Source organism: Cyprinodon tularosa, unplaced genomic scaffold (genome assembly GCF_016077235.1).
Source record: "Cyprinodon tularosa strain WSP-4 unplaced genomic scaffold, ASM1607723v1 ctg774, whole genome shotgun sequence".
Taxonomy (NCBI): domain Eukaryota; kingdom Metazoa; phylum Chordata; class Actinopteri; order Cyprinodontiformes; family Cyprinodontidae; genus Cyprinodon; species Cyprinodon tularosa.
The window spans coordinates 317,146-342,132 of NW_024039534.1; the positions used below are offsets into that span (position 1 = coordinate 317,146).

General features: G+C 42.6%; 2 protein-coding genes across 2 annotated transcripts; both read left to right on the forward strand.

The window, feature by feature from the left end:
* The first annotated feature begins 2,248 nt into the window (after positions 1–2,248).
* Positions 2,249–10,624, forward strand: slc52a2 (solute carrier family 52 member 2). The gene is made up of 4 exons (XM_038270755.1): positions 2,249–2,491; positions 4,451–5,297; positions 7,432–7,555; positions 9,875–10,624. Exons 1-4 carry the CDS (start codon positions 2,362–2,364, stop codon positions 10,082–10,084), a joined length of 1,311 nt encoding a protein of 436 aa, XP_038126683.1. The 5' UTR covers positions 2,249–2,361; the 3' UTR covers positions 10,085–10,624.
* A 4,306-nt stretch (positions 10,625–14,930) lies between these two features.
* Positions 14,931–19,322, forward strand: si:ch73-196l6.5 (riboflavin transporter 2). Its single transcript, XM_038270748.1, has 4 exons — positions 14,931–15,152; positions 16,859–17,880; positions 17,977–18,100; positions 18,172–19,322. The coding sequence occupies exons 2-4, from the start codon at positions 16,871–16,873 to the stop codon at positions 18,379–18,381; spliced, it is 1,344 nt and encodes a 447-aa protein (XP_038126676.1). The 5' UTR covers positions 14,931–15,152; positions 16,859–16,870; the 3' UTR covers positions 18,382–19,322.
* Positions 19,323–24,987: the final 5,665 nt, after the last annotated feature.

Sequence of the window (24,987 nt, forward strand, 5' to 3'; positions counted from 1 at the left end):
CCCAGGAAAAAAAAAAAAAAAAACCTGTGTAACTTAATCCGACATAATACTAAATCACATTTGCCCTTATAATTTTAATTTACTCTAAGTAATTGTCACTCTGCCAGTTTCTGATGGTCCTATGGGTCCTCCCATCATGCTTCCAATCATCTCCCAGTTCAAATCTTTTACGTCCAGATATTTTTCTGCAGCCTTCACTATTATTTTGATTTTTTCGGGGGTTTTTTGTCGTCTGCGCCGTACAATTAATCACTTCCACCATGAATAGAACAAAATTTCTCTTTTTAACAATTAGTGAGTCTTCTTCAATTTTTGGACATTTCTCTAGAGGTTTGGAATTTGCCGTGTGTTGAACTGTAGGTTTGGGTTTTTCTAACTGAGATGGGATCCTTTTTGCAGCTTCAGCGTAGGATATTCCGAGCTCAAATTTCATTTTTTTTATTTCCTTAGACCTTTTGCTCACTTCACAGCCGCGATAAGCAGCAGCATGTTCTCCACCACAGTTACAGCATTTTATTTTAGCTTCTTTTCCACATTTTCCGTACTCATGCTCTCCTGCAGTCCTTCCACATCTCTGTTTCCCTTCACAAACTGCTGCTATGTGTCCGAATTTTTGGCATTTAAAGCATCTCAATGGTGGAGGATTGTAGATTTTGACATTATAACTGATGTAACCAATGAATACTTTGCTGGGTAATTGCTCTTCCTCGAGTTTAATTAGCACCGATAAACTGTCAGGTCTTTCTCCGTTTCTTGTTGTTTTTAACCGTTTTACTTCTTTTACTTTTGCACCGCTTATGTTTTCCAGAATCTCTTTTACAGAAACTCTTAGAGGAACTCCTCCAATGACTCCCCTGCTGATCTTTTTGTTCTCCATTAAGCTGCACTGAACTCTTATCCCGTCAGTGTTGTTGATCTGTATTGCTTTGCCCTGCTGGGCGCTGTCTCTGCAGTTAATTAGCAGGTCTCCACAGCACAGGATTCTGGCACCTCTGACTTCTCCAACAAGTTTATGTTTTTTGTTAAGTGAACCGGATTCCAATTTGTAAAAAGAGTCTGCCTGATTAACGACTTTGAATATGACTTTATATTCATGTTGTTATGCTGTGGAATGTATGGATAGATCATCTCTGGATTGTTCTGAACTGGACTCCCCTTTAACTGATCTCTGTTTTTTTCCGCTTTTTCTCATTGCTATCTTCCAACCTTCTTGTCACTATTTGCCTCTTCCATCCCACAAGAATCACTTCCTGTTTCCTCACTACTCACGGCCCAGGACATTTCTCCACAAGCGGCTTCAAAACACGCGCCATGCCCCAAACGACCATCCCCTCTGAAGGTGTCCAAAGCTCTTTTTCCCATTTCTTTCAGTCATATCCTGGTTGAAAACCTAGTTTTGTCAAAGGTCCTAATTTTGTTTTATTGACAATATATTTTTACAGTCATGAAAAAGTAATGTTTATGAATAGCTGTAAATTTGTCTGTTGAAAAAAAACTGTAAAGAGTTATACCACCAAATCGTGTTGTGTTTGCTTTGACATATATAAATTGGTCCATATGCAGCTGTGGACATTTTTACAGTGTTTTAAAGTGTTTTTAGATGAGGGAGAGAGAGAGGACGATTCCTCTGTGAATTATTGCCTCTTTATGTTCTGAACTTAGCTCTGATATTTTGTCCTAATCTCTGTGAGATAAAGAAGCAGTTAGAAAAACAAATGAGGCCTTCACTGTCAGCAGAATGCAGGAAACTGCAGTACTTGTATGTAATAGTCTCCTGGTTGTGCTTCAAAGTACAATAAAGATAAATGATTAACAAAATAACGTTTGAAGAATATCAAATTTCTACCTTTGAGCTAATTGGGATGTAATTTTGAGTTTAAACAGAACAGCATGGAGAATGGCAGCTGGACATTGGCATATTAGGGCCAGGCTAGTAATTCTCCTAATTTTATGACCTCATTCTCGTAATTTTTCAACTTTATTCTCATAATTTTTACTCTTCTCCCTAATTTTATGACTTTATTCTAGTAATTATATGACTTTATTCTTGAATAGAAAAATAAATCTCTAGCCTTGCCCTAATACTCCGTTGTACTGATCAAATTAAATCCACCGTATTTGGATTAAAGAAGCTAAAAAAAAAAAAGCACAGAATTCGTTATCGACATAAACAGAGGTCCTTTTACCAAAATATAAAATAAAACCTTTTTCCACTCCGGTAAAGAAAACGAGCGTCCCTGAACGCATCTGAAGGGGCGGGAACTTTTCATAACAGGCGTCCATTGCAGACCAGCAGCGGCGGCGGTGTGTTGAAGAGGCCGCCGGTTCATCCGTAGATCCGGGGCTTTTCTGAGCGGAACCATGGCGGGCAGCTGGTGGGACGGTGCCGCGGTGACCCACGGACTGATGGCCATGTTCGCGATGGGCTCCTGGGTTTCCGTCAACAGTCTGTGGGTGGAGCTGCCGGTGGTTGTGAGGGAGCTTCCCGAAGGTCAGTCCTCATCTCCCCGGAGGAGAAGGTCCTGTTCTGCTCACCGATTTACCAGAACCGAACCGAACCGCAGCAGCTTTAAGGGATCATTTAGAATTTACTTAAGTTCCATAAAATCTGACCTCAGATCCGCTCATAAAGTGACCCCCCCCCAAGTTAAAGCTCTACTTACTCATTGTTGTCCAATCTGGATCTTTTGACCTTTTTATAATCCAATAACATCATATTAATAAATAACCGGTTTAAATCCTCATTTCTTATTTTTGTCAACAGTCAGGCGGTAGATAAAGTTTTCCTGTCTTTGAACTTTGACCTTTTTTCTCTCCATTCAGCTCCTTTTAGTTGAAACTTTATGGGATCAGATAACTAAAAACAATCAATAACATTTGCTGAGCTGCCTAAATTCAAAGCTGCAGGTCAAAATAAGTTATGAAGTTTATTAAATTTATTTGTTCCTTTTTTCAGACAGGGGCGGATTTAGGAAATTTGGGGCCCTAGGCAAAGACAGGCAGGGGCCCCTCATCAGCGTTCTGGTGACATTTTAGCGAAAGGATTTTTTATCAAAAACATAATTATGAGCACAAATAAGGAATAAGGGGCCCCAGGAAATTGAGGCCCTAGGCAGCTGCCTAGTTTTGCCTAATGGTAAATCCCCCCCGATGTCAGGTAATACATGTGACATCATCTGTAGGAATATCTCTGATAAAGCTGTTACACTCCTTGCCATTCGGTGGCAGTAACGCACCTAAAGGCTGTCCTCCTGCTGCCATAAATAATAAGTAGAGAGAAACAAAATCTTTGGTCGTGTATTACATCGCTCCTAAAATGGTTCTTCTTCCTGTTCTTCTCTGGTTGGTGGAAATGCACTGCTCAAAAAATAAAGAGAACGCTTGCATAACTGATAAACCAGACTAAATGTGAGATTAAATGTGGAATTTAGTCTGGCCCAGATGAATGAGACATCGGAAGATCGTTCATGAGAACTCGTTGTTTTTCAAACCATGTCTGTTCCTATTGGCCAACGCTCTGACCCATGAGAGCAACTGACTGTGACGTAGGAAGCGCAACAGGAAGCTGGTGGGGGAGTGGAAACAGCCTGTCAGTAAAACGGCGAATACGTCCTCCTTAAAAATGAATGAGCGTAGATCCTCTTCCTGCTTACGTTTCAATGAAAACCCAAAGTCTAATCCTTCCAGAACTGATTCCAAAGCTGAGTCAAAAATCGCCATCAGAGCCAGCGCTCCTTCACACACGGCTATGCAGAGAGAGAGCCGCTGCAGACGGGCTAACGTTAGCCTCGGAGGTCCGCTGGTTGCCGCGGTCCTCTCAAGTGCGGATATAGTTTTTTAAACTACGCTTTAAATCCGTAAATGCACCATAGTGACGCTTTAAAGTATAATATTCTCACCTCAAATTATCTTAAAATGTACTTTTATTGAACAACAGAACGAGAACTTTTAACTTTCAATGGAGTGCTCCATTGAAAGGTGCCGCAGTGAATGCTACTGTTGTGTATTCTCCAGCGTCACGCCCTCAAAGCCCCGCCCACTTTGCATCCGAAAATTCAAAACAATTCTCTGCGTTGTGATTGGCCCGCCAGTTCTAGGGCCTGGGGCATTGATCGAGGCTAGACCACTGAAGGCAAAAATGATTCTGGCCGCTAGCAGGTGGGGGCTAGTTTACTAGGCTAATAACATCACAGACCTGAACGAATGAAATGTTTTCATTGAATTCTTTCTTCTTTACAAAGTTGAATGTGCTAACGACAAAATCATACAAAGATTATCAAGGACTGAGCGTCTCTGATGGCAAAATAATATTTGAAGGCAGGAATTCTGTAAAAATTCAGAATTCTTTCTCAGAATTCTGACTTTAATCTCAGGATTCTGTGCCTCAGGGTCGTCTGTCGGACGCTTTGCGTCTCCGTTTCCGCCTGCTAACTCTGTTTTCCTGTTCCAGGCTGGAACCTGCCTGCGTACCTGTCGGTGCTCATCGCCTTCGGGAACCTGGGTCCGATCGCAGTGACGGTGACGCACCACTGCGCCCCGGGTCGCCTTAACGAGCGCCTCGCCATTCACTGCATCCAGGCGCTGGCGGTGGCGGCGTCCGTGTTCTTGGCCATTTTCTGGTCCCACACCGTGACGATAGCGGGAGTGGAGAGGTCCCTCCCCTTCCTCATCCTCACCTTCGTCCTGGCGTTGGTCTGCTGCACTTCTACCGTCACCTTCCTGCCCTTCATGTTCCGCTACCCTCCTCAGTACATCCGGACGTTCTTCATCGGGCAGGGCTTCAGCGCCTTGTTCCCCTGCATCATGGCGCTGGGGCAGGGGGTCAGCAAGCTGGAGTGCAAAACCGAGAACGGCACCGTGAAGCCGGAGTATTTGGAGGAGAACTTCCCGGCCCAGAACTTTTTCTGGTTCCTGTTTGTGATGCTGACCATCTCGGCGTTGAGCTTCGCGGCTTTAACGCGGAGACAGACTGAACCCCTGCAGGAGGCGGCGCCCAAAGAGTCCGGCGGCACAGACGCCGCAAAGGACGGAGAGGAGACGCACCGGCTGTACAACGGAGGAACGCCTGTGTCTGAAGAGCAGGTCCGAGTCGAGGAGGCGCCGACTTTTTGGACGTCGAGTAACATTTATCTGCTGGTGCTGCTCGCCGTCTCCAACGCCCTGACCAACGGAGTCCTCCCGTCCGTCCAGAGCTTCACCTGTCTGCCCTACAACAACATGACCTTCCACCTCTCTGTGGTCCTGGGCAACATCGCCAACCCTCTGGCTTGTTTCCTCGCCATGTTCTTCGTGCTCAGGTGAGAATCAGGAGACGGAGAGACGCTCATCTGATCGGTCAGATGATCCTTTAGCTTTTTTTCTTCTCGCCTCCATGAGTCCAAACATCCAGAAGCTGAGAAAAAGATGTGGAACGCAGACATTCTAACAGAAACTCAGATATATTGGAGATCTCAAACTCAAATCTCTAAAATGAGCTTGTTAGCAGAGCTAGCCTGCTGCTAGCGAGGCGATTTAGCCGCTCGATTGAGATGTTTAGGGTAAACGCATCGAAAAAGCAGGAGGTTTGAGTTTGGGGCCCCCCCCCCCAACGTAGAGCTTTAAATTCCACTGAGCGAGGCTTAAAAAAATACGATCATGTCCAAAATCTGGACACCATGTTAGGATATAAATGATCCAGGAATACAAAACGAAAGAAATAATTCATAAAAAAAATACGATCTAGAAAAGTTTTCATTGTAATTTAATATTTAGAATTTTTTTTGTTTGTTTTTCATATTGTTTTATTTCATTTTTATTGCATTTTTTCAGATTTTTTTTGGATTAGATTAGATGAGCTTTATTGATCTCACAGCGGAGAAATTCACTCGTCACATGTTGGCATCGAAGTTACAGAAGGTGCAAACAGGGAGGAAAAAGGTGCATTAAGAATAAGCAATATATATACCGTATATCAAGATAAATAAGGATTAAGATGCAAGTGTACATGTACCACAACACAATGAAAAAACAAAATAAAAATAAGAAATAAAAATATGTACAATCCGGATGGCTTATATACAGGTGGATTTACTTTTACGTTAACGTGTAGTAGGTGAGGTGGTGGTATGACTATTCTATTCACGTATATTGCACACTCAGCATATTGCACAGTATTGTATGTAGTTTTCATATTTTTTCATATTATTGTTTTAATTAATTTAATCCGCGCGGCGGACTGGAGTTGTGATGGGCAGCCCGGGCCACAGGCGGCTACGCTCTACCCCTTCTATTCATTCTAGCTCATCTGAATCGTTCATCTGGAGAGCGAGATCATCTGTAGCAGCACTAGACATCTTCCAGGCATGAGAGGAAAACTAGCTGCAGTTCAGCGGACAGGAAGAAGGAACGGCGGCCGGCGCACGCTGATGACGTCATATAAAACAATATAAATATAAAAAATATAACGGTGGATGTCTGGGGGACAGTGATTGGCCTCCATGTTCTGAATGCTGGCGTACCATAAAGAATAAATGATGAACAGTTTAGTTTGTGCCTTCAAGTCGTTGCCCATAGGAAGACGTTACTGGATATAACCTAACGGAATATCTTCAGAACGGCTCCAAATGACACTAAACTCATATGGGAGAGTAGAACAGGATGGAATAACGGAAAATCAAAGGGCCGATGTAAAAAAAAAACAGCATTTCCCCATAGAGGTCGTTTCACAATTCACAAGAACGCGAGTAGGGACTCCTGTTGTCGCGAAGTACGTTCTTAAGAAGAACACAGGAAAGTCTGGACTCAGTGAGAATGGGAGCAGGCAGAATAAATCTGGGTCAATTGGAAGAGAAGCATCCTGATGACATCAGAACCCGTTCGGCTCGTCTGGAACTGGTTTTGACCTCCTGTTATTAATAGTCTCGCTAATGCTAGCCCGTCTGCAGCAGCCAGAGCTAACGTTACCCTGGCCGCTGCAGATGGGCTAATGTTAGCCCTGGCTACAGTTAGCCTCAGAGCTCCCCTGGTTTCCACGGTCCTTTCAACATCAGAACTTTTTTTTTAAATTAAGCACTAAATCTGTAAATGTTCCATATAGTGACGCTTAATCCTTGCCTCAAATTATTGTAAAACATACTTTTATTGAACAACAGCAACAGAAAAGAGAACTTTTAACTTAATCCTCTGCTCTGTGAGCGCTAACCTGTTAGCTGCTGCTGCAGTGCATGCTGGGACGGCTGTCAGTCTGGAGAACGGACAAGTCTTCATGTTCTTGTGAACTAAAACAGTACGAAGGCTGAGAATCATGAGTTTCACAAGGACACGAGAACGCACAAGTACACACGTTGAGAAACGGTCGAAGATTTGGTTCAAAGGAGGAACTGAAAATGAACCAAAATGGCTTCATAAAAAGCAGCACAGCTGCTGACCTTTGACCTCTTGTCATTATTTCAGGTCGTCTGTAGGTTTGGGTTTCCTGTCTCTGGCTGCAGGCGTGTTTGCTGCGTATCTGTTGGCGCTGGCGGCGCTCAGCCCCTGTCCGCCGCTGCAGGACAGCCTCGTTGGAAAGGCGTTGGTGGTGAGCGACTTCTTCTTCTTCTGGGCTTTTTCTCAGCTGACTTGGATCGATAAAAGTTTAACTTTGAACAGACCCTTATTCTGACCACATTAACTATTCATGAATTGATCTAAAGCTGGTTGAGCTTATTTACTGGCTAATAATAAATATAAAGCAGCCATTTTCTTAAAAATAAGCACTTCCATGTCACAGGACTTTATGACTTTTCAGTTAGATTACACAAATTTATTCAAATTAAAAACAATTTAAACTGTCGTCAAACTGGATGAGAAATCTACATTCTATATTCTAAATGTTAATTAATATAATATCCAATCCAATAAATAGACAACATTTTATATTAATGTATATAGTTATATGATTTCTAAAATGACATAATTATTCACCTCTTTTGGAAATTCAAACTGTTTAAAACTCTTTTCTCTGCTTCAATACAAAATTGAAATGATGCATTAATTTACTAAATAATTCATATTAATCGTGTTTCCCCTGAAATGTTGACATTTTCAGTCGGCCAGTTTATCGTTTTAGAGTTACCGCGTTCTGAGTGTCTGAAATCATAACGTACCGTATACTTTAATTAACGTCTCTCTGTGACGGCAGCCTGGTCTGACCAAAGATGGCCGCTCTGTCGGCACGCCTCGTGCCCACTGGTCTCTATTTTATTCACTGGATTGATAGCCTGCTGGTTGTACAGGGTTGAAGTGAAGCCATCGGCCTCCATATTGGTACTCCCTAGTTAGACCGGTCGCAATGTAAACAATCTGTGCGCTACATCATCAAACAACCATGTCTAAACGTCCAAACGTCTTCCCAGAGCCCTGCTTGTTTTTGCAGTCAAATGGTAATTACATACTCCATGAGAGTGGGGAGTACCAATATGGCGGCCCATGGCTTCCCTTTTCGGCCAATCCAGGGAATAAATAGAGAATAGTGTTCTCACCCTAGAGAGCCTATGTCGCTCTGACAGACAGTCGGACTATTTCAACACTTTTTGTTTTTCTGTGAAGTGGATGCTAACTGTGAGCTAGCTCTCTATTTTAAGTCTAATCCACCAATCAGAGCTGGAAGAGCCTTGGTTCTGCTAGCAGAGCTTTAAACAGGAGCTTCTGGTTCTGGTTCCCCTCAGAGGGACGTTAGAACTCGGCTCCATGAAGGTCATGACCTCATAAAGCTCCTCCATCCACCATGCTAACTGCTAGCATGTCTTCTTCTATCCTGTTCTGCTGCTCCTCCATCAGCGCCGCTAAACGGACCCTTTAGGAGAACCGGAGTTTATCAGAGTTTAGATTCACTAACGGAACCACAGGAAGTTCATCCTGGATCCTGGGATCCGTTAATCCGGACCGGATTCTGGATCCAATTATGGTTCTGTTCTAGCATGAATCTACTATAACTTAACTACATTTAAAATAGCAGCAAGGCTCTACTTAAGAATGAACAGAGGCGCCCTCTGCTGGGTGACGATAAAATTAAGACATTGAAAGAAATTTCTTTTGTTGATGCATTTAGCGCACACAAAGTAATACGAAAGAGTATAAGGGCCAGACTAGAGTTTTTTTTCTTCTATTTTGTGAATAAAGTCGAGAAACAAGTTGTATTTTATGACAACTCTTCTAAGACACTCCCTAAAGTGAGGAATGTGGAGCATCATGTGAAGTTCTACTTTAGCATCGGTTTGACCAATCAGGAAATCTTTTAGCAGCAGCATCAAACTGGGCAGGAGGTCAAAGTGGACTCTGGTTGCTGATTGGTGGAGCTGGTCGGCCGTCATCTGGTGGGCGGAGCTCCAAGCTTTCTTTCTGAAACAGGTTGCTGTATGATGACTTCATTCTCGTAATGTTACGACTTTATTCTCGAAATAGAATAAAATAAAATCTGTAACCTGGCCCTAATACTCTGTGGTAAAGTAGACACAACTCTAAAGTGGACGTTTAAAGTTGATCTGATTTAACTACTTTTACTGTTTATAACTGATCCAAATTATTCGTAGGTGGATTATTTAACATTCTTACCAGAAACTGTCAGAGCAGAACTGATCCCGTGTTTCTCTGCAAACAAACCAGTCGTCTCTGCGGGGAGGAGAGAAGAGCTGCCATGTTTCTAAAATAACGGCAAAATAAACTTAAAAGAAGAACTTTTAGTAATATAATTACATTATTTATGACCACCTGGGTAATATCTGGTTGCACATGCAGAAATGAGCCGATGGTACGGATCGTGCTTCCAGTGCGGATCCGGTAGTGACACGCACTTCTTTAGGTGGACTTTCACATTAAAAGCCTCACTCACCCAGCTGCCCGTGTTCGCCCCCTGCAGGTCATCTCCTGGATCGTCTTCACCGGCCTCTTCTCCTACCTGAAGGTGGTGATCGGCACTCTGCTCCATGAGACGGGTCACGCCGCGCTGCTGTGGTGTGGCATCTCCATCCAGGCGGGCTCCCTGGTGGGAGCGCTCACCATGTTCCCCCTGGTGAACGTCTACCAGGTGTTCCAGAGGGCCCAGGACTGCGTGGCTCCGGTCTGTTAGCAGCGGGCCCCCCCCCCGGCTCCCGAGCCGTGAACATGAACATTCCTGGGTCACCGGGACCGTTTGTGCCTGGAACATCATCCCGGAGCCTCTTCAGCTCCTGAGGATTCAAAGGTTTACATGGAAGCTCCTCACCATCATTACCTCCAACCATGGTGAGGATCCACAACATTCCCTGATGTCATCGCTTTCCTTCAGTTTTATATTTTTAGGGATTTTTTGGGGGGCGGTGTTAAAAGGAATCCGCTGGTCAGACTGGGACATCTGAGCCTCGCTTCCTCATTCAGCTGCTCTGGGATCTGCTGAAGCAGCAGACGTCACATGATTGTTCAGCAGAACTGACTCTAGAGCGCCAAATAAAACAGGAAGTCACTCCAAGCTGAGAACGGAGAGCTGATCGGGCGACGCTGCACCCCTCCGCCATCCGTAGGGGAACATCAGACCATCCTGTGGTGGATTTTGGTTTATTGATGTTTCTCTGCTGAGTTTCTTAAAATGTTTTTAAAGTGTGCTGATGAATAAAAACCCAGTTAAGTCGGATCTGTTTGTATTTTGTACGTTGATGGAGCTGCAGCCATGATGGATGCAGCTGATGCTAACTGCTAAATCAGGTCTGATGTCGGCCTTTTTCATCTGGGCATTATTTTATAAAGCAGAGTTCTTTCACCCCCTGGTTGCTCAGTAACACGGTTGTTTGGACTAAACCTCAGTTTTTTACTTTTTTAGCTCAGTTTTAGATTTATTGAATGTATGAAATATTAGCGTGTGAAGCTACAGACCCTGCTATGGACACGCATTCAATGCACAGGCGAATAATTATGATGAATAAAAAGAAAAACAATTTTTACTTTAACCCCTCGCGACCCCAATTGGGACAAGCGTGTAAGATAATGGATGGATGGATGGATGAATTTTTACTTTAGATCTTTTGTATTTAACACGTTTTCTTTAAATGTAGAGTTTTTTTCTCTCACATTTAGACAAACACTAAACCTAAATGTTAGATTTATTCCCGGTTCCTAGATCTATATATGAATATTAGATTTAGGTCTGAACCTTTAAAACCTTTAATCTTAAATTGCAAACTTTGATTGGTTGATATGCAAACTAACCACGCCCCTTTCACAGCTCAGCTTGTAGCCTGAAGGACCCTTCTGTTCCGTATCCCCACTGGGGGGGCGTGGCCAATTCTGGCGCTGTGGATTCACATAAGATCCCTATAGAAACGGCCAGCGGTGAATTCCAGTGGAGATCAGCAAGAGATCAGGCTCTGGATAGAGGAGAAGCTTATACTTAAAGACGTAGGGAAGTAATATTTAAATTTCAAATTATTCTGGCTTAAACATCTATATAAATGTTCTCTTTATCAGACAATATTGTCCCAAAATTTATATTTAAAAGAAAATCCTGTCTTAAAATCTGTGTTTTTTCCATAATCTTCTGCAGGCCAGGTAGTTCTACGTCAGCCTGAACACCTAAATTCAGCCAATCGTATATCAACAGTCATCTGTCAATCAAATGCTTTCGGTCATAGCATCTTGATTCATATGTCGCAGCTAATATACGCAACGGTTGAAACCAGAATCCTTTCCTTTCCCATTGAGTTGCGTCCCAGTGTTCACGGGGATGGACGTCTGTGTCTTCGGCAGGCGTAGAGCTAACAGAACTGGCAGCGTTGCGAGGCAAGGGCTCAAACATGTACGGCTGGAAGCCTTCTACACCAAACCAAGCTTCTGCCGCCCTGGCGTCCTCTTCCACAACATCTTCGTCCCCGCTTTCCTCCTCTAAATAAAAAATGCATTTTGAAATTACCCGCTGGTAAAAGAAAAAAAAAAGGGAATTTGATGTTTTTTCTGTAAAACAAAACAGGAAAACATCAAGAAATGCAATTATGACGAGTCCTACAGCTGACAAATATTAATTAGAGTCAGTTTGATGGTTTCAACTGGATGCTAACAACTGGCTAACTGGGCCTGGGCGTCTGTGTCCAGTTCCTACTTCACGCCGCTCCAGAAGAAAGACCAGCAAACAATCAGGATGGTTCTGATCCATGTTCACCGGTGTACCGTCGGTCTGGCTGTTAACCTGCCTGCTTTCACTTCCAGGTCTAAAGCTGGGAGATGGAGATAATAAAGCTACAGGCATTGCATCATCGCTCCTCATATGGACGCAGGGATTCTGTTAGAAGGCCTTCCTCTGATCAGAGGCGTTTCTTACGCTTTTGTCAAATGGTAACAAAAAAAAATGTCCTTCAATTAGTCGGTTTTCTCTTAATAATCAGAACAGATTAGCAGGAGCTGCTTCTTCATCACCATTATCCTCATTTTTATCCTCTTTATCCTCTTCTTCTCCATTCTGCTTGTTAGTGTGGCGCTGTAAGGTCAGAGGTCAGTTTCTACAGAAGGTCTAAAGATCTTTTCAATTCAGTTCAATTTATTTCTATAGCGCCAATTAACATTCGTGGGGAAAAAAGAACTGATTGGGTTTTGATCAATAGAAACTTTCCTGTTTCAGTCTAATCTTGAAGAACAAAAAGTTTCTATTAAAAAATAATAAATATTTCTCAAATAACCGTAAGAGTTTAGAGCGTTGATGGTGAGTTTCAGACCACTGCTGCACTTTATGACATCAGCTCTCTTTAGCCATTTAAAGGGCAAGTTACCGTTTTTGATCCCTTGCACACCCCCCCCCCCATCCCTCAGCGAGTTCTAGAAGCACAAGCTCTATATCCAGCCATTCAGCTAAGATGCTGTTACATGACTGCACATCTTCTTTTGGCATTTCACCAATTAGATGGAAATTAAGTTGGAAAAATATTTTTTAAGTTAATAAGCCTAGTTAACAATTATATCCAATCCATTTTATTTATATAGCACGATTTCAATAAACACAAGGTTTCCAAAGTGCTGCACAAGAAAGATAAAATAACTAAAATAAAAGCACTGCCCGCACAGGATAAAAATATGCATGTGTATAGATAAAATCAACACTCTACATGCTGTTAAAAGCCAAAGAAAAGAGGTGGGTTTTAAGAAGAGTTTTAAAATGAGACGGAGAGGTGGCCTGTCTAATGTGCAGCGGCAATCCATTCCAAAGTTTTGGAGCTGCAACAGAAAACGCTCAATCCCCTCTGAGCTTAAGCCTTGCTTGAGGCACCGTCAGGAGCAGCTGATCAGCTGACCTGAGAGATCGGCTGGGCGTGTGGGGGTGCAGAAGCTCAGAGAGGTAAAGTGGGGCAAGGCCATTCAAGGCTTTAAAAGTAAATAAAAGAATTTTAAAATTAAACCTAAGATGGATGGGCAGGCAGTGGAGTGAATTATATTTAGGTTTATGAACTAAAAAATTTAGGTGCCAGCATCAGCATTAATGCCTCTAAGGCAGGGGTCATGGATTAGCGGACCGCGGGCCAGATTCGGACCCAACCTGATTTTAAAAATTTATAAATTACCGCATGTTGTCTGATGACAGTGTCTAATTTCACTTGCTCCTCTTCTCCTGTTAATACGGTAAAGCCCTGGGGAGCGTCCGGCTCCAGGCTGCACGTGATCCAAATGAGCCAATGAGCTGTCAGTCTGGGTTGCTGCTGCTGCTACTTTTAGACACAGCAGGCAAACCTGTGGCAAGCCGGGCGATGGGAAAGAAGGAGAAGAGCATGAGAAAAAGAGAGCAGAGAAAGTGTGGACTGCTGGAAGAACTGCGGTGAACTGGTGAAAGAAAAGTGAAATGGCGTGCTCAAAGATGACCCTGCACATTTAGAGGATGTTTGGCTCAACCTGCTGCTGTGAAGCAGGATTCTCCACCATGAACAGAATCAACAATCAATCTGGATCCAGGCTCAAAATGAGCTCCTTGATATGTGCTTGAGAATGGCTTAGTCTCCGGTTAAACCCAGGTTTAAAGCCTTGCAGGGCAGCCTAAAGCCCACTGCCAGCATTAAGACAGAAAAAAGAAAGAAAATAAAAAACCATCAGTTCAGGGGTTTGAGAAAATATGGGAATCAGGAAATTGTCTATAAACCAAACTGAACGATTGTTGTTCTCTACTTCAAAAAACACTTTAGATTTTAAAATGAAAATAATTTTCGTATTTAAAAATTGGATGCATTAAAAACCTAACTTTATTTCAGTGTTAAATTCTGTTTAAAGTAACAGATTATAATTAAAAATGTCTCTGGACCTTTACTGGTTGATGATTTTCTTTATTCGGACCTGCTGATCTTTAATTGGTTACCGCTGTTCTAAGGTCATATTGTACCAAAAAAAAAAAAAGAAAAAAGTTTTCTTTCACTCTCAGATTGTTTTTCATGAATTTCTTCTAGAAGCACTTTTGTTATTTTTCTTAATATATTCAGGCAAGTTGGCCTTTCTTGTTATTATATTGACATAAAGTTTTGCAATCAAAATATCCACATTTTTTTAATGTTCTAAAGGTAATAAGGTCCTGGATTCCAATAATAATATTGGCTGGAAATTCTAATTTTTAAAGTAAGTGCAAAGCGCACTTAGTGAAATACTTTGAAAATAGTAATGTATAAAGTTGGAGACTTCTAATCATAATTCTACTTTATTTTCTTATTTTTTATGTCATTTAATTCTATTGTTTAATGTAAACTTTACAATTTACAAGGATCTTATATTTTCTCAAAATCTCAGACACATAAAGAAGAATTTTTCCAAATAATTTGTTGTTTGCAGGAAAAAGAAAAAGTTCAAAATGTTAAAACCAAAACGTGACTGTTGAGCAATCTGCAGCTGAGGCCTGCAGCCTTGTCTCTCCCCCCCCCCCCACCCGCTCTCTTCATCCCCTTAAGAAGATTAAACCGAATTCTGCAGATGTTTCAAATTCTTCCAGGAAAAAGCACGAAAGCGGTGGAATGATGCTGAAAAGTGGGAGAAGTCGCTGAGCATCCTGACGTCCTTCACCGTGGAGACAGCTGTAGGTGGATCCTGGTTGGCTGCAGGATCTCACACCCACTCGTCTCCTTTAGTCTCCAGGCACGCTCCTACGGTAAACTACTCGGGACTTTGGCTCCTTTCAGGCTGCAGGAAAACTCTCCATTAAGCAGCAGGTGAGTCTCTGCAGAGATCATGCTTTCTGTTCTTTATTAAAGTTCTTAAATCAACATAAATCTGCAGATGGACGGAGCTCAGCTCCAAGTTCAGCTTTATTCAATAAAATAGGTCCTGTTTTACTATCTAAATGGTTCATTCTATACTCCTTCGGTTATCCACATAAATGAATAAACGTTTTTTTGCAGAATAAGTCCAGATATTTGCTGTTTTTAACTCCTCAGCATGTCCTGGTTTAAATAAACAGCAGCCTGTGGGTCAATGTTTTCTCAGCTTACATAAAGGACGGCCGGTGCTGTATGTGGTCGCGTTTCTGATCGTAACTCTCAAGCTGATCCAAATCTAACAAAGAAACAAAAAGATTTCCATCCTGTTTCAGCTGCAGTGAAGAAAAGACGGCAGAATAAACGAAGAGCTAAAGGTTTACTGGATGCAGGAATAATTCACCTGCTAGTTGGCAGATGATGCCTCCTCATGGTGACACATTAATCTGGATTTCTGTCCTTCGGCCTCAAACTGGTTTCAGCAGAGAAAATGTCTCAATGCATTTAAAGGTTTTCACAGGAAACACATTTTTATGTCCTGATAACTGAAGCTGTTAAAGAGAAATCCTGCCTTAAAGTAAAAGCCTTTAAAGGCTCCAGACATAAACAGAAAGGCTTTGTGACGTTCTGAGCGTTTCTGTAAGAAACCAGAGCATCTGTGAGGTCAGACACTGATGTTGGACTGAATTCATCCTGAAGCTTCTCCTTTGACTTTCCTTTCACACCAAACTCCTCCCATCAGGCCGCTGTCCAATCAGACCTCCATCCTGATGAAGCTGGAGCAGATCAGGCTCAAACGTTTCCTCACAAAGTTTAGGGCAGTAAAATCCTCCAGAGACGTTTGGTTTGTTAAAGCATCAAAAGCTGCTGGTTACCTGGCAACGGCTAAACTTATGCTGCGATCTTACAGAAGGCGTTAAAAACGCGCAAACGCCGAAATCTGGATGCTGGATCAAACTGGTCAAGATGCTTTGATGCTCTGGCTGCTCAATGCCAGGGGCGGATTTAGGAAATCTGGGGCCCTAGGCAAAGACAGGCAGGGGGCCCTCTGAATGGAGAAGACAACACATAGAACAGCCCCATTCTCCAGATAGAGAAATGTTAATAGAATAGACATCCATTATCTGTTCTAGGTTGTGTCCCTCTCTTCTTGTCCCTTTTCTTCTTGTTTTCCTCTCTATGTTTTGTACTCAGCTGACTTTTCATGCTGTCTCTAAAGGAATGAAAGATTTTTTCCAAGCACTAAGCTCACTTAGCTGATTGCTCCTTCCTGTGTTTCCAAAAAGGCCAAAGTAAATAACCCAGTCCTTCTTTTCACTGTAGACAAGCCATGATCTGCTTATCTGTTCTCCATTTTTCATTTGGATGAAATAATAGCTGCATGAATCATGACAGCAGACAAGATAGAGGAGAGCAGGAGGCGGGGTTACCAATCTACTCGCTCTGGAGAGCAGAGTTCGCTGCTTTTAGATGTTGTCTCCAAAGTCTCCAGTAGCAGAAAAAAGTCTCTAGATTTGGCGCTAGGAGCTTTTTAGAAATCAAAGTGCTAGAGGGGTCTGAAAAGTGGCTAAATATAGCGACTAAAGCGCCAAGTTGGCAACACTGCTCTTTGCATGGTTTGTTTTCAAATGGTTTGCTGCTGTCTGTTTGTCTTCCTGCAGGGCGCCTCCATCATGTCCTTGTTCACCCACCTGTTGGCGGTCCTCTTCGGGATGGGCTCCTGGGTCTCCATCAACGGGCTCTGGGTGGAGCTGCCTCTCATCGTCCCTCAGATCCCAGAGGGATGGTACCTTCCCTCTTACCTCTCCGTCCTGATCCAGATGGCCAACGTGGGGCCGCTCTTCGTCACCCTGATGCACCGCTTCCAGCCGGGCGTCCTGAACGAGGCGGCTGTCGTTTACGCCATCATCGTTCTTGGAGCTGCGGCCAGCTTCCTGCTGGGTTTCTTCTGGAAAGAGACGGTGCTGATCGCAGGCGTTCCCCGCAGTCTGGCCCTTCTGGTATTGACCTTCTTCCTCGCCGCCGTCGACTGCACCTCCTCCGTCACCTTCCTGCCCTTCATGATGCGCCTGCAGCCTCAGTATCTGACCACATACTTCATCGGCGAGGGTGTGAGCGGCCTGCTGCCGGCTCTGGTGGCTCTGATCCAGGGTGTGGGGGTGGTGCATTGCGTCAACACCACGCAGTCGCTCAACCACACCCTCAACGCCTCCATCGGGTCAGGAAACGGCGACCTGCAGGCCCAGTACCAGCCGTCCAACTTCTCCGCCGAGATCTTCTTCTTCTTCCTCAGCGCCATGATGCTGGTGTGCCTGGTCTCTTTCCTGCTGCTGAACCGCCACCCTGCGGTCGCCAGGGAGCATCCCGCCCCGCGGTACACCAACGGGACGAAGGAGACCTCGGAGAGGAGGACGCGGGCCGAGCAGAGACCCATGATGGATCCGTTCAGGCATCAGAACCACAATCCCCGAAGCAGCTTTGGGAGCGGCTCATACAGCTGGATGCAGGTGCTTTATATCTTCGTGGTTCTGGCCTGGGTGAACGCTCTGAGCAACACGGTCCTCCCATCCGTCCAGTCCTACTCCTGCCTGCCGTACGGAAACAACGCCTACCACCTGTCAGCCACGCTGGCCGCCGTGGCCAACCCGCTGGCCTGCTTCATCGCCATGTTCGTCTCTATCAGGTCAGCGAGAATCATCTTGTTCCTGTAGGTGGGCGGTGGTACGAAATGAGCAGGAGAACCAGAGACCTGAAACAGTAAACAGATGTGATTCTGCAGGTCGCTGGTGTTCCTGGGGTTCCTGACGGTTCTGGGCTCGGCGATCGGGTCGTACATCATGTTGGCGGCGGCGCTGAGCCCCTGCCCCCTGCTGGTTAACCAGACTTCAGGTTCAGCCGTCATAGTGAGTCCACCTCTGTCCTCTGTCTGAAAGTTTCCCGCTAAATCCTAACGGCTCGTCCGTCTGCTCCGCAGGTTCTGGCCTGGATCCTCTTCATCCTGTCCCTGTCCTACGTGAAGGTCATCATCGGGATGATCCTGCGAGACGAAGGCCACAGCGCCCTGGTGTGGTGTGGAGCGGTGGTGCAGCTGGGCTCCCTGCTGGGGGCCGTCACCATGTTCCCTCTGGTCAGCGTTTACACCGTGTTTTCAGCAGGAGATCCGTGCAACACCAGCTGCCCCTGAGGTCACCCTCCGCTCGGTTCACACCGACCCCAAGGTTCTGCTGTTTCCCACTGAGATTCCTGTGACCTGAACGCATCATTCCAGTCCCTCTGGTCCAGAAGATGTTTGCTGTTATTTCAGCTCCATTTACCTGCTCAGGTAGCAGGATAAGGACGGGGGGGTGTGTTGTTTATTCTGAGGAGACAGCATGGGCGTAGGTTTGCATAGGGACCATAGGGACATGTCCCTACCAAGATTTTGGACCGAACTATTTATCGATTTGAATAACTTGTTTATAATTAAAAATTCAGCATGGTGGATCACACACAGCCAAATCGTTTTCTCTCGCAGCTCAGTAGCTGCTGCCGCCGCTCCATCTGAATCCTGTCCCTTAAATCAGTAACTGGTGTTTAACTCCACTCTCATTGGTTGTTCGGCCTCAAGTTCCGCCTTCCCTTTTCCTGATTGGCTGTTTTCTAGTCCGTATGAGCGTATGCATGCTTGGAGCATGAAATAAGAATTTTATTTACGCTACTTCAAATAATATTAGGCTTCGAAAAAAAAAACGTATTCTATCTACACTAAAACAGGCGAAAGCTGCTGATTGCTGATTCTTAGTCACAGCCGACTGAAAAAGAAAATATGAGGGTTTCCCTTTTAACAGTAATTCATTGCAATTACTGTTTTCATTTTATGACGACCCTTTGAGGCAGTTCAGCTATATATAGCAGGTTTTATTTCTTTTATAGAGTATAAAAACACGAGATGGCGCCTTAACATCTGATATTTTTTGTTTAGAAAGTATAATTACGGTTCTACATAATATTGATATTTCTTTGACTATTTCTACTTTTAAAAATGGGATAAAGCCAATAACAAACATAGGAACACTATTTATATCGATTTTATTTTACATAGATGTCCACACAGTCCATAAGTTAATTATTACAAACATTAGTTTGCATCTAGAAGCAAGAAATGCTGCTTTTCTCTTTAAATGAAATGCACCCTGATGCTCACTTCAAGCATAAAAAAGCATGCATATTTTTGCATGGGTAAAATGACATTAATGAAACTTAGGAGCAATAGTGTCCCTACCAAACACTGCATGCAAAGTGGGATTTTCGTCAATATACGGCACTGTAGATTGTCGTGGAACTTCAGGTTAGCGGCAGTTTACGGAATTTTGAAACCTTCGCCAAAAACCCCCGTAAATTGTCAAAAAATTGGGGGAAATTTTTCTTGGCAGTGTTCCCCCCTGCCCCCCCCCAGGGAATTTCTAGGGGAGGTTTTTTTAAAAGTTAATGACATGTGGAGCTATACAAATGCAAACCCAGGGTTGGGGGGGGGGGAAAGCAACCCGGGTAAGAAATTTCTCTGATACAAAGAATCAGGCTCGAAATGCCTTTACATTTTAGTTTAAATTGATTTTTTTAATTAAAGTTTAGGGACCAAAAAGATCTTCGGCGCCCGAGCAATACATTTGGGCCAGTAATTATTTTTTTTTTTTAATTTCATTTAAGATAAAAAATAAAATGTTGTTTTAATATGCTAAATTCACAATTACTTAAAGTGGAAAAGTTTAAAGAAATGATTTTGAGATGATTCCTTTATAACTGGCGCATTACCCCTGTTGGAAGAAAGGCCTCAAAGATTGGTACACGTGGTCATAAGGACTTAGGTCGCATGTAAATTGGTTTTAAGGGGCCCCAAAGTGGGGCAATAAATTCCCCCAAATAGAGGTAGAAATAGATCAGGTCATTATACCCTAATTATAGCCCCTTACATTTTAGTTGAATTTATTTTTTTGTTTAAAGTACGTAATTAAGTGTAGAAAATGTTTTTAAAAAAAAAATACACAAAATAATTTACTTAAAAAAATTAGTTTTAATCAAAACGTTGGCTGAAAGGTTAATTTTCTTTTTTTAGTTTTCCCCTTTTTTTTTTTTTTTTTTTTTGTTATTAAATTTAAAAAGAAACAATAACAATCTCAAAAAAACAAGTCAAATAACAAATATTTCAATACAAGAAGAAATATCACAACTCCGCTTTTGAAAAAATAAAATTAAATGCACAGGGGGGAACAAATTTAAAAAAATAAAAAAAAATAAAAAAAATAAATAAAATAATAATGTAGTTAAAGTAAATTAATCAGGGGGGACCCCAAACTAAAATTTCTTAAATTTAAACTCAAACAATTTAATTGCATTTAAATTCTCATCTTTTTCAACATCTTTTGAAAAGGGGAAAGTTCATTTTGGAGCAGGAGGAGAGGGGCTTTTGCATAGCGCATTTATGGATATAAAACTTTTTCAATTTTAGAATATTTTAAAAATTCAAATTTTTTTTTTTCTTTAAGGATAAAAGAATTGATTTTTTTAAAAGGGAAAAAAATCTAAATTTTTTTGTTTTAGAAGACAGAAAGGTTCGAAGTTGATCCCAAAATTTAATACTTCTTTACATTTAAAAGAGTTTTTGTTTTTTAAAATTTTAAAAAAGCCCCTTTTTTAAATTTTAAAAATTTTTTCTCCCTTTTTTTAAATTAAAATTTTTTTTTTTATTTTTAAATTGAAAATTTTTTTATATTTGGGGAAAATTGGAATTTCAAAAAATTTTTAAGGGGCTTCTTAAATTTTTTTAAAATTTTTAAGATTGTTTTTTTTTGGGTTCATTTATTTTAAAATTTTTCCAAAACTTTTTCATTTTTTCCAAAATTTTCCCCCTGCCCAAACAATTTATGGAACCCAAAAAACAATTTAACATTTTGGGGGCTTCCGAAACCCCCAATGAGGGGAGGGTTTTGCTCCCCTTCGTTCAATACGTGTTGGTTGGGGGCCAAGACTTTGGCCCCCCCGGCCAACTTTGAGCTTTTTTTGACACACTTTGGAGACCACAAATTTCGTTTTTTTTTGTTTTCTAAAAACTGAAAACTTCTCCGTTACCGGTTTTATTTTTTGCAAAAAATTTTCCGCCAGCTGGAAGAAAAGCTTTGTCCCCCTTCGGCCGCCCCAACGAGAGGGAAAAAAGTGAGCTATAGGGATTCTCTCAGTTGCCCCCCGCCCGGGGACAGAAAAGGGGCGCTGGGAAAATTGGAAAGGGCTCCTAAAAGGAAGATGGGGCTGGGGGTTTGCGGGATTGTGGGGGGGCGGGTTTTCAAAGACTGCGGTTTGTTTTCGGTGTATGGGGGGCCGGGTGTTGTGGGTGGCCCTTGTGGTAAGTGGTTGTTGTTTTTTTGTGTTTTTTTTTTTATTACGGGTGTTTGGGGTTTTTGGGATAATTTGGGCGGCGCTAGAAAGGGGAAGGTGGGGTTTTGTTGTTTCTTTCGGGGCGGGCTATGTTTTTTTTTTTTAAGCTGCGTAAAAGGGCGGTGCCCCCTTTTTTGTGGGGGTTTTAGTGTTTTTGGGGTGGAAGTGTTTTTTTGTTTTTTTTGTTAGGACTTTGGGTTTATTTTTTTTTTTTTCTCCTTCTTTGTTTTGGGGTGGGTTGGGTATTTGGGGTTGCGGGTTTTGTTTTGGTGGGTGCCCCCCGGGGGTGGGGTTTGTGGGGTCGGGAGGGGGGGGTTTGACTTATTTGGGGGGTTTTTTTAGGGGATTATAAAGTGTTGGTTGGGTGGTGTTATTGGGTTTTTTTTTTTGTGTGGGGAGGGAATGGTTCTGGGGTGGTCTGGAGGGGGGGTGGGGGGGTCCTGAATTTTTTGGTTTCCCCCCATTTGGGGGATTCCTGCTTGTTTAATTGGGGGTGGTGGGTTTGGGGTGGGCCCCGCCAGTAGCGTAAAGGCCGTCTTAAAAAAGCGGCGTTTCCTCCACCCCGGAAACAAACGGCCCTTCAGGAAATTTTTTTTTAGTAGTTTGGGTTTTTTAGGTTTTTTTTTAATAAGTTTTTTTGCTAAAAACTTCCGGAAACTATTCTTTAAAATTACGGGCCGAGGTGTTTTAAAATTGTTATAGGTAAAAAAAATTAACCCCCATTGATTTTTTAAAAAAATTAATATTATAATTTAATTAAAAAAAAAATGAAAAAAAAAAATTTGTTAAAATATTTTTAAAATCCCCGACTTTACTTGTTTAAAAAATGGTTTCAAAACCCCCATGGAAAAAAAAAATGGGGGGCCCTTTTTGGGGTTTTTCCCAATTTTTTGAACGTTTTTACCCCGTTTAGTGGGGGTTTTTGCCAAATTTGGAAATTTTTCAGAAAATGGAAAGGGGGGTTTGCTATTTTTCTATTAGGGCCTTAGTAATGTGTTCCCAAAACGCAAGTCCGTTTTGTTTTAAGGGGAAAAACGGGAAGACGGGTTGCAAATTGTCGGAAACTGACGAAAATCAGGCAGATCTGCGGGAGTTTACGGGGGTTTACGGGGACGAAAATCTCACTTTTCATGCAGTGAAACTGGAAATCAAACCTACTCCCTTGGGAGACAGAGTCCTCAGGGTTCTGCCTGTATAAGTCCACTTTTTCTACATTAACATGATTGGTTGACTTCCTTACTATAAAAAAAAATCACTCCTATTTTTATTCCCCTCAAGGCAGGAAAACAGCTTAATTTGGCGCCTTAGAACTTTTCTCATGTTTTGTAAATCCTTAAAGTCGTAGGGAAGCATCCAACGGTTGCATTACCGAATTCTCCCAGTGGTGCCCGACTTTACACGAATAAATAAAGTGAATGCGATTGGTCGATTATCAAGGGGGCGGGATTATTGTGGCAGAAGGATCGCAAGCAAGTTTGGTTGTGGCCGGTTTTTGGGAAGCATCTTGCTAACCAGTTAGCAACTTAGCGCTAGCAGGTTCCCAATGGGAAATTCCATTGGGACCAAGTAGCACTAAATTGGTGACTTAGAAACGACGCTGTCAAGGAACGCTATGGACAGCGGAAACATGCAAGAGGAGGAGAGTTTAGTGTCGGAGGTCGTGGATGAGTCTCCTCCGTCATCCATTTTTTATTTAGAGCAGGAAAGCGGGGACGAAGATGTTGTGGAAGAGGACGCCAGGGCGGCAGAAGCTTGGTTTGGTGTAGAAGGCTTCCAGCCGTACATGTTTGAGCCCTTGCCTCGCAACGCTGCCAGTTCTGTTAGCTCTACGCCTGCCGAAGACACAGACGTCCATCCCCGTGAACACTGGGACGCAACTCAATGGGAAAGGAAGGGATTCTGATTTCAACCGTTGCGTATATTAGCTGCGACATATGAATCAAGATGCTATGACCGAAAACATTTGATTGACAGATGACCGTTGATATATGATTGGCCGAATTTAGGTGTTCAGGCTGACGTAGAACTAACTGGCCTGCAGAAGATAACGGAAAACACAGATTTTAAGACAGGATTTCATTTTTAAATAGAAATTTTCTAAATTTTAGAACAATATCATCTGATAAAGAGTACATTTATATACACTTTAAATCCAGAATGATTTGACATTTAAATATGATAATTAGGAAATGCAACATTTGGAACAGCCACTTCCCTACGACTTTAAAAGTTTTTAACTGAAATATGTTTAAATCGGAGCTGAATGATTTCTGTTAATAAACTCTTATATTTTGAACAGAAGTTGTGGTAAATTTATTCCACAAATGGATTCTGCACATATGGATATGTGCAGAATTATCTCTTTGACTATGAATTGAACTCGATTCAACCTTTGATTTATTGTTTTAACACACAGCCAGTAGGGGGCGTGTTCATAAACAAAATATGACAGACTGAATAAAATCTGATTAAATAAGATATTTGCCCCCCCTCCTGGTTTGGGCAATAAACATCTTCAACTATCACAACATAATATGGCGTCTCCGCTGGCTGGCATTGAATATAACAGTAACAACTGTTTCATCAGAGCTCATCCAGTGTAGGATAACACTAATGACTGGTCTCTGCTGGGGGGACAGACTAGTTGCTGGACTCCACTGCCATGCTTCTAATACTGAATTACTTCACCTGTATGAAACAGAGGTTTCAGGTATGAAAGCCTGAAACCTCTGTGTCCGTTTTGAGGCCCCTCTCCGTCATAAACTGTCTCCACCTGCTAAAGTGGGGCTGTTTTCTTCTGGTCATTACTTCTTTTTCTTTTTTGGTTTGTTTCACTTGCCTCTCATCAGACAAAGAGAAGGGTTTATTCTCCATGGCAACAGAAAGTGGAAGGTAGAACGATCTACGGTTGTTTGTTCTTGGTTTAAACTCCTTCGCCTCCAGAAACAAGCCAAACAGAAACCCTCCTTGGTGCTTTTGCTCTTGGGGTCCTTTTGATCTTATGGGGCTTTTGGTCCCCCGGTGTTCGCCTTGGTGCTCTGGCGGGGCACGTCTTTGGCTCCTCACAACCACTATTGAGCATTTTCCCTTTGGATAAACTTTAAATGCACAAGTTCACTTTCAAAAAGAACTACAGGTGCTTAGTTCCACGTACTAAGAGATTCACTTCCATACAGAAAGCCCATATTCTGATCTTCAGCTCCCACAGTATACATCAGTGGCGGCCGGCCTATAGGGGGCGCTGGGGCACCGCCCTCCCTGATAAGAAGAGAGACGTAAAATATATTTTTAGAAATTAACTCATAAATGTCACTTTTACTCTCTAGAGTGTGTAACTATAAGCAAAATAAATTATATAAACTACATTTCCCTATCTACTGTC

Excerpts from the sequence above, each read along its gene's own strand:
- si:ch73-196l6.5 (XM_038270748.1), top strand. The coding sequence starts at position 16,871 with ATGTCCTTGTTCACCCACCTGTTGGCGGTCCTCTTCGGGATGGGCTCC. Across the intron at positions 17,881-17,976 it reads GCCATGTTCGTCTCTATCAG|GTCGCTGGTGTTCCTGGGGT; the intron begins GTCAGCGAGAAT and ends GTGATTCTGCAG. Across the intron at positions 18,101-18,171 it reads CTTCAGGTTCAGCCGTCATA|GTTCTGGCCTGGATCCTCTT; the intron begins GTGAGTCCACCT and ends TCTGCTCCGCAG.
- slc52a2 (XM_038270755.1), top strand. The coding sequence starts at position 2,362 with ATGGCGGGCAGCTGGTGGGACGGTGCCGCGGTGACCCACGGACTGATG. Across the intron at positions 5,298-7,431 it reads GCCATGTTCTTCGTGCTCAG|GTCGTCTGTAGGTTTGGGTT; the intron begins GTGAGAATCAGG and ends TCATTATTTCAG. Across the intron at positions 7,556-9,874 it reads TCGTTGGAAAGGCGTTGGTG|GTCATCTCCTGGATCGTCTT; the intron begins GTGAGCGACTTC and ends CGCCCCCTGCAG.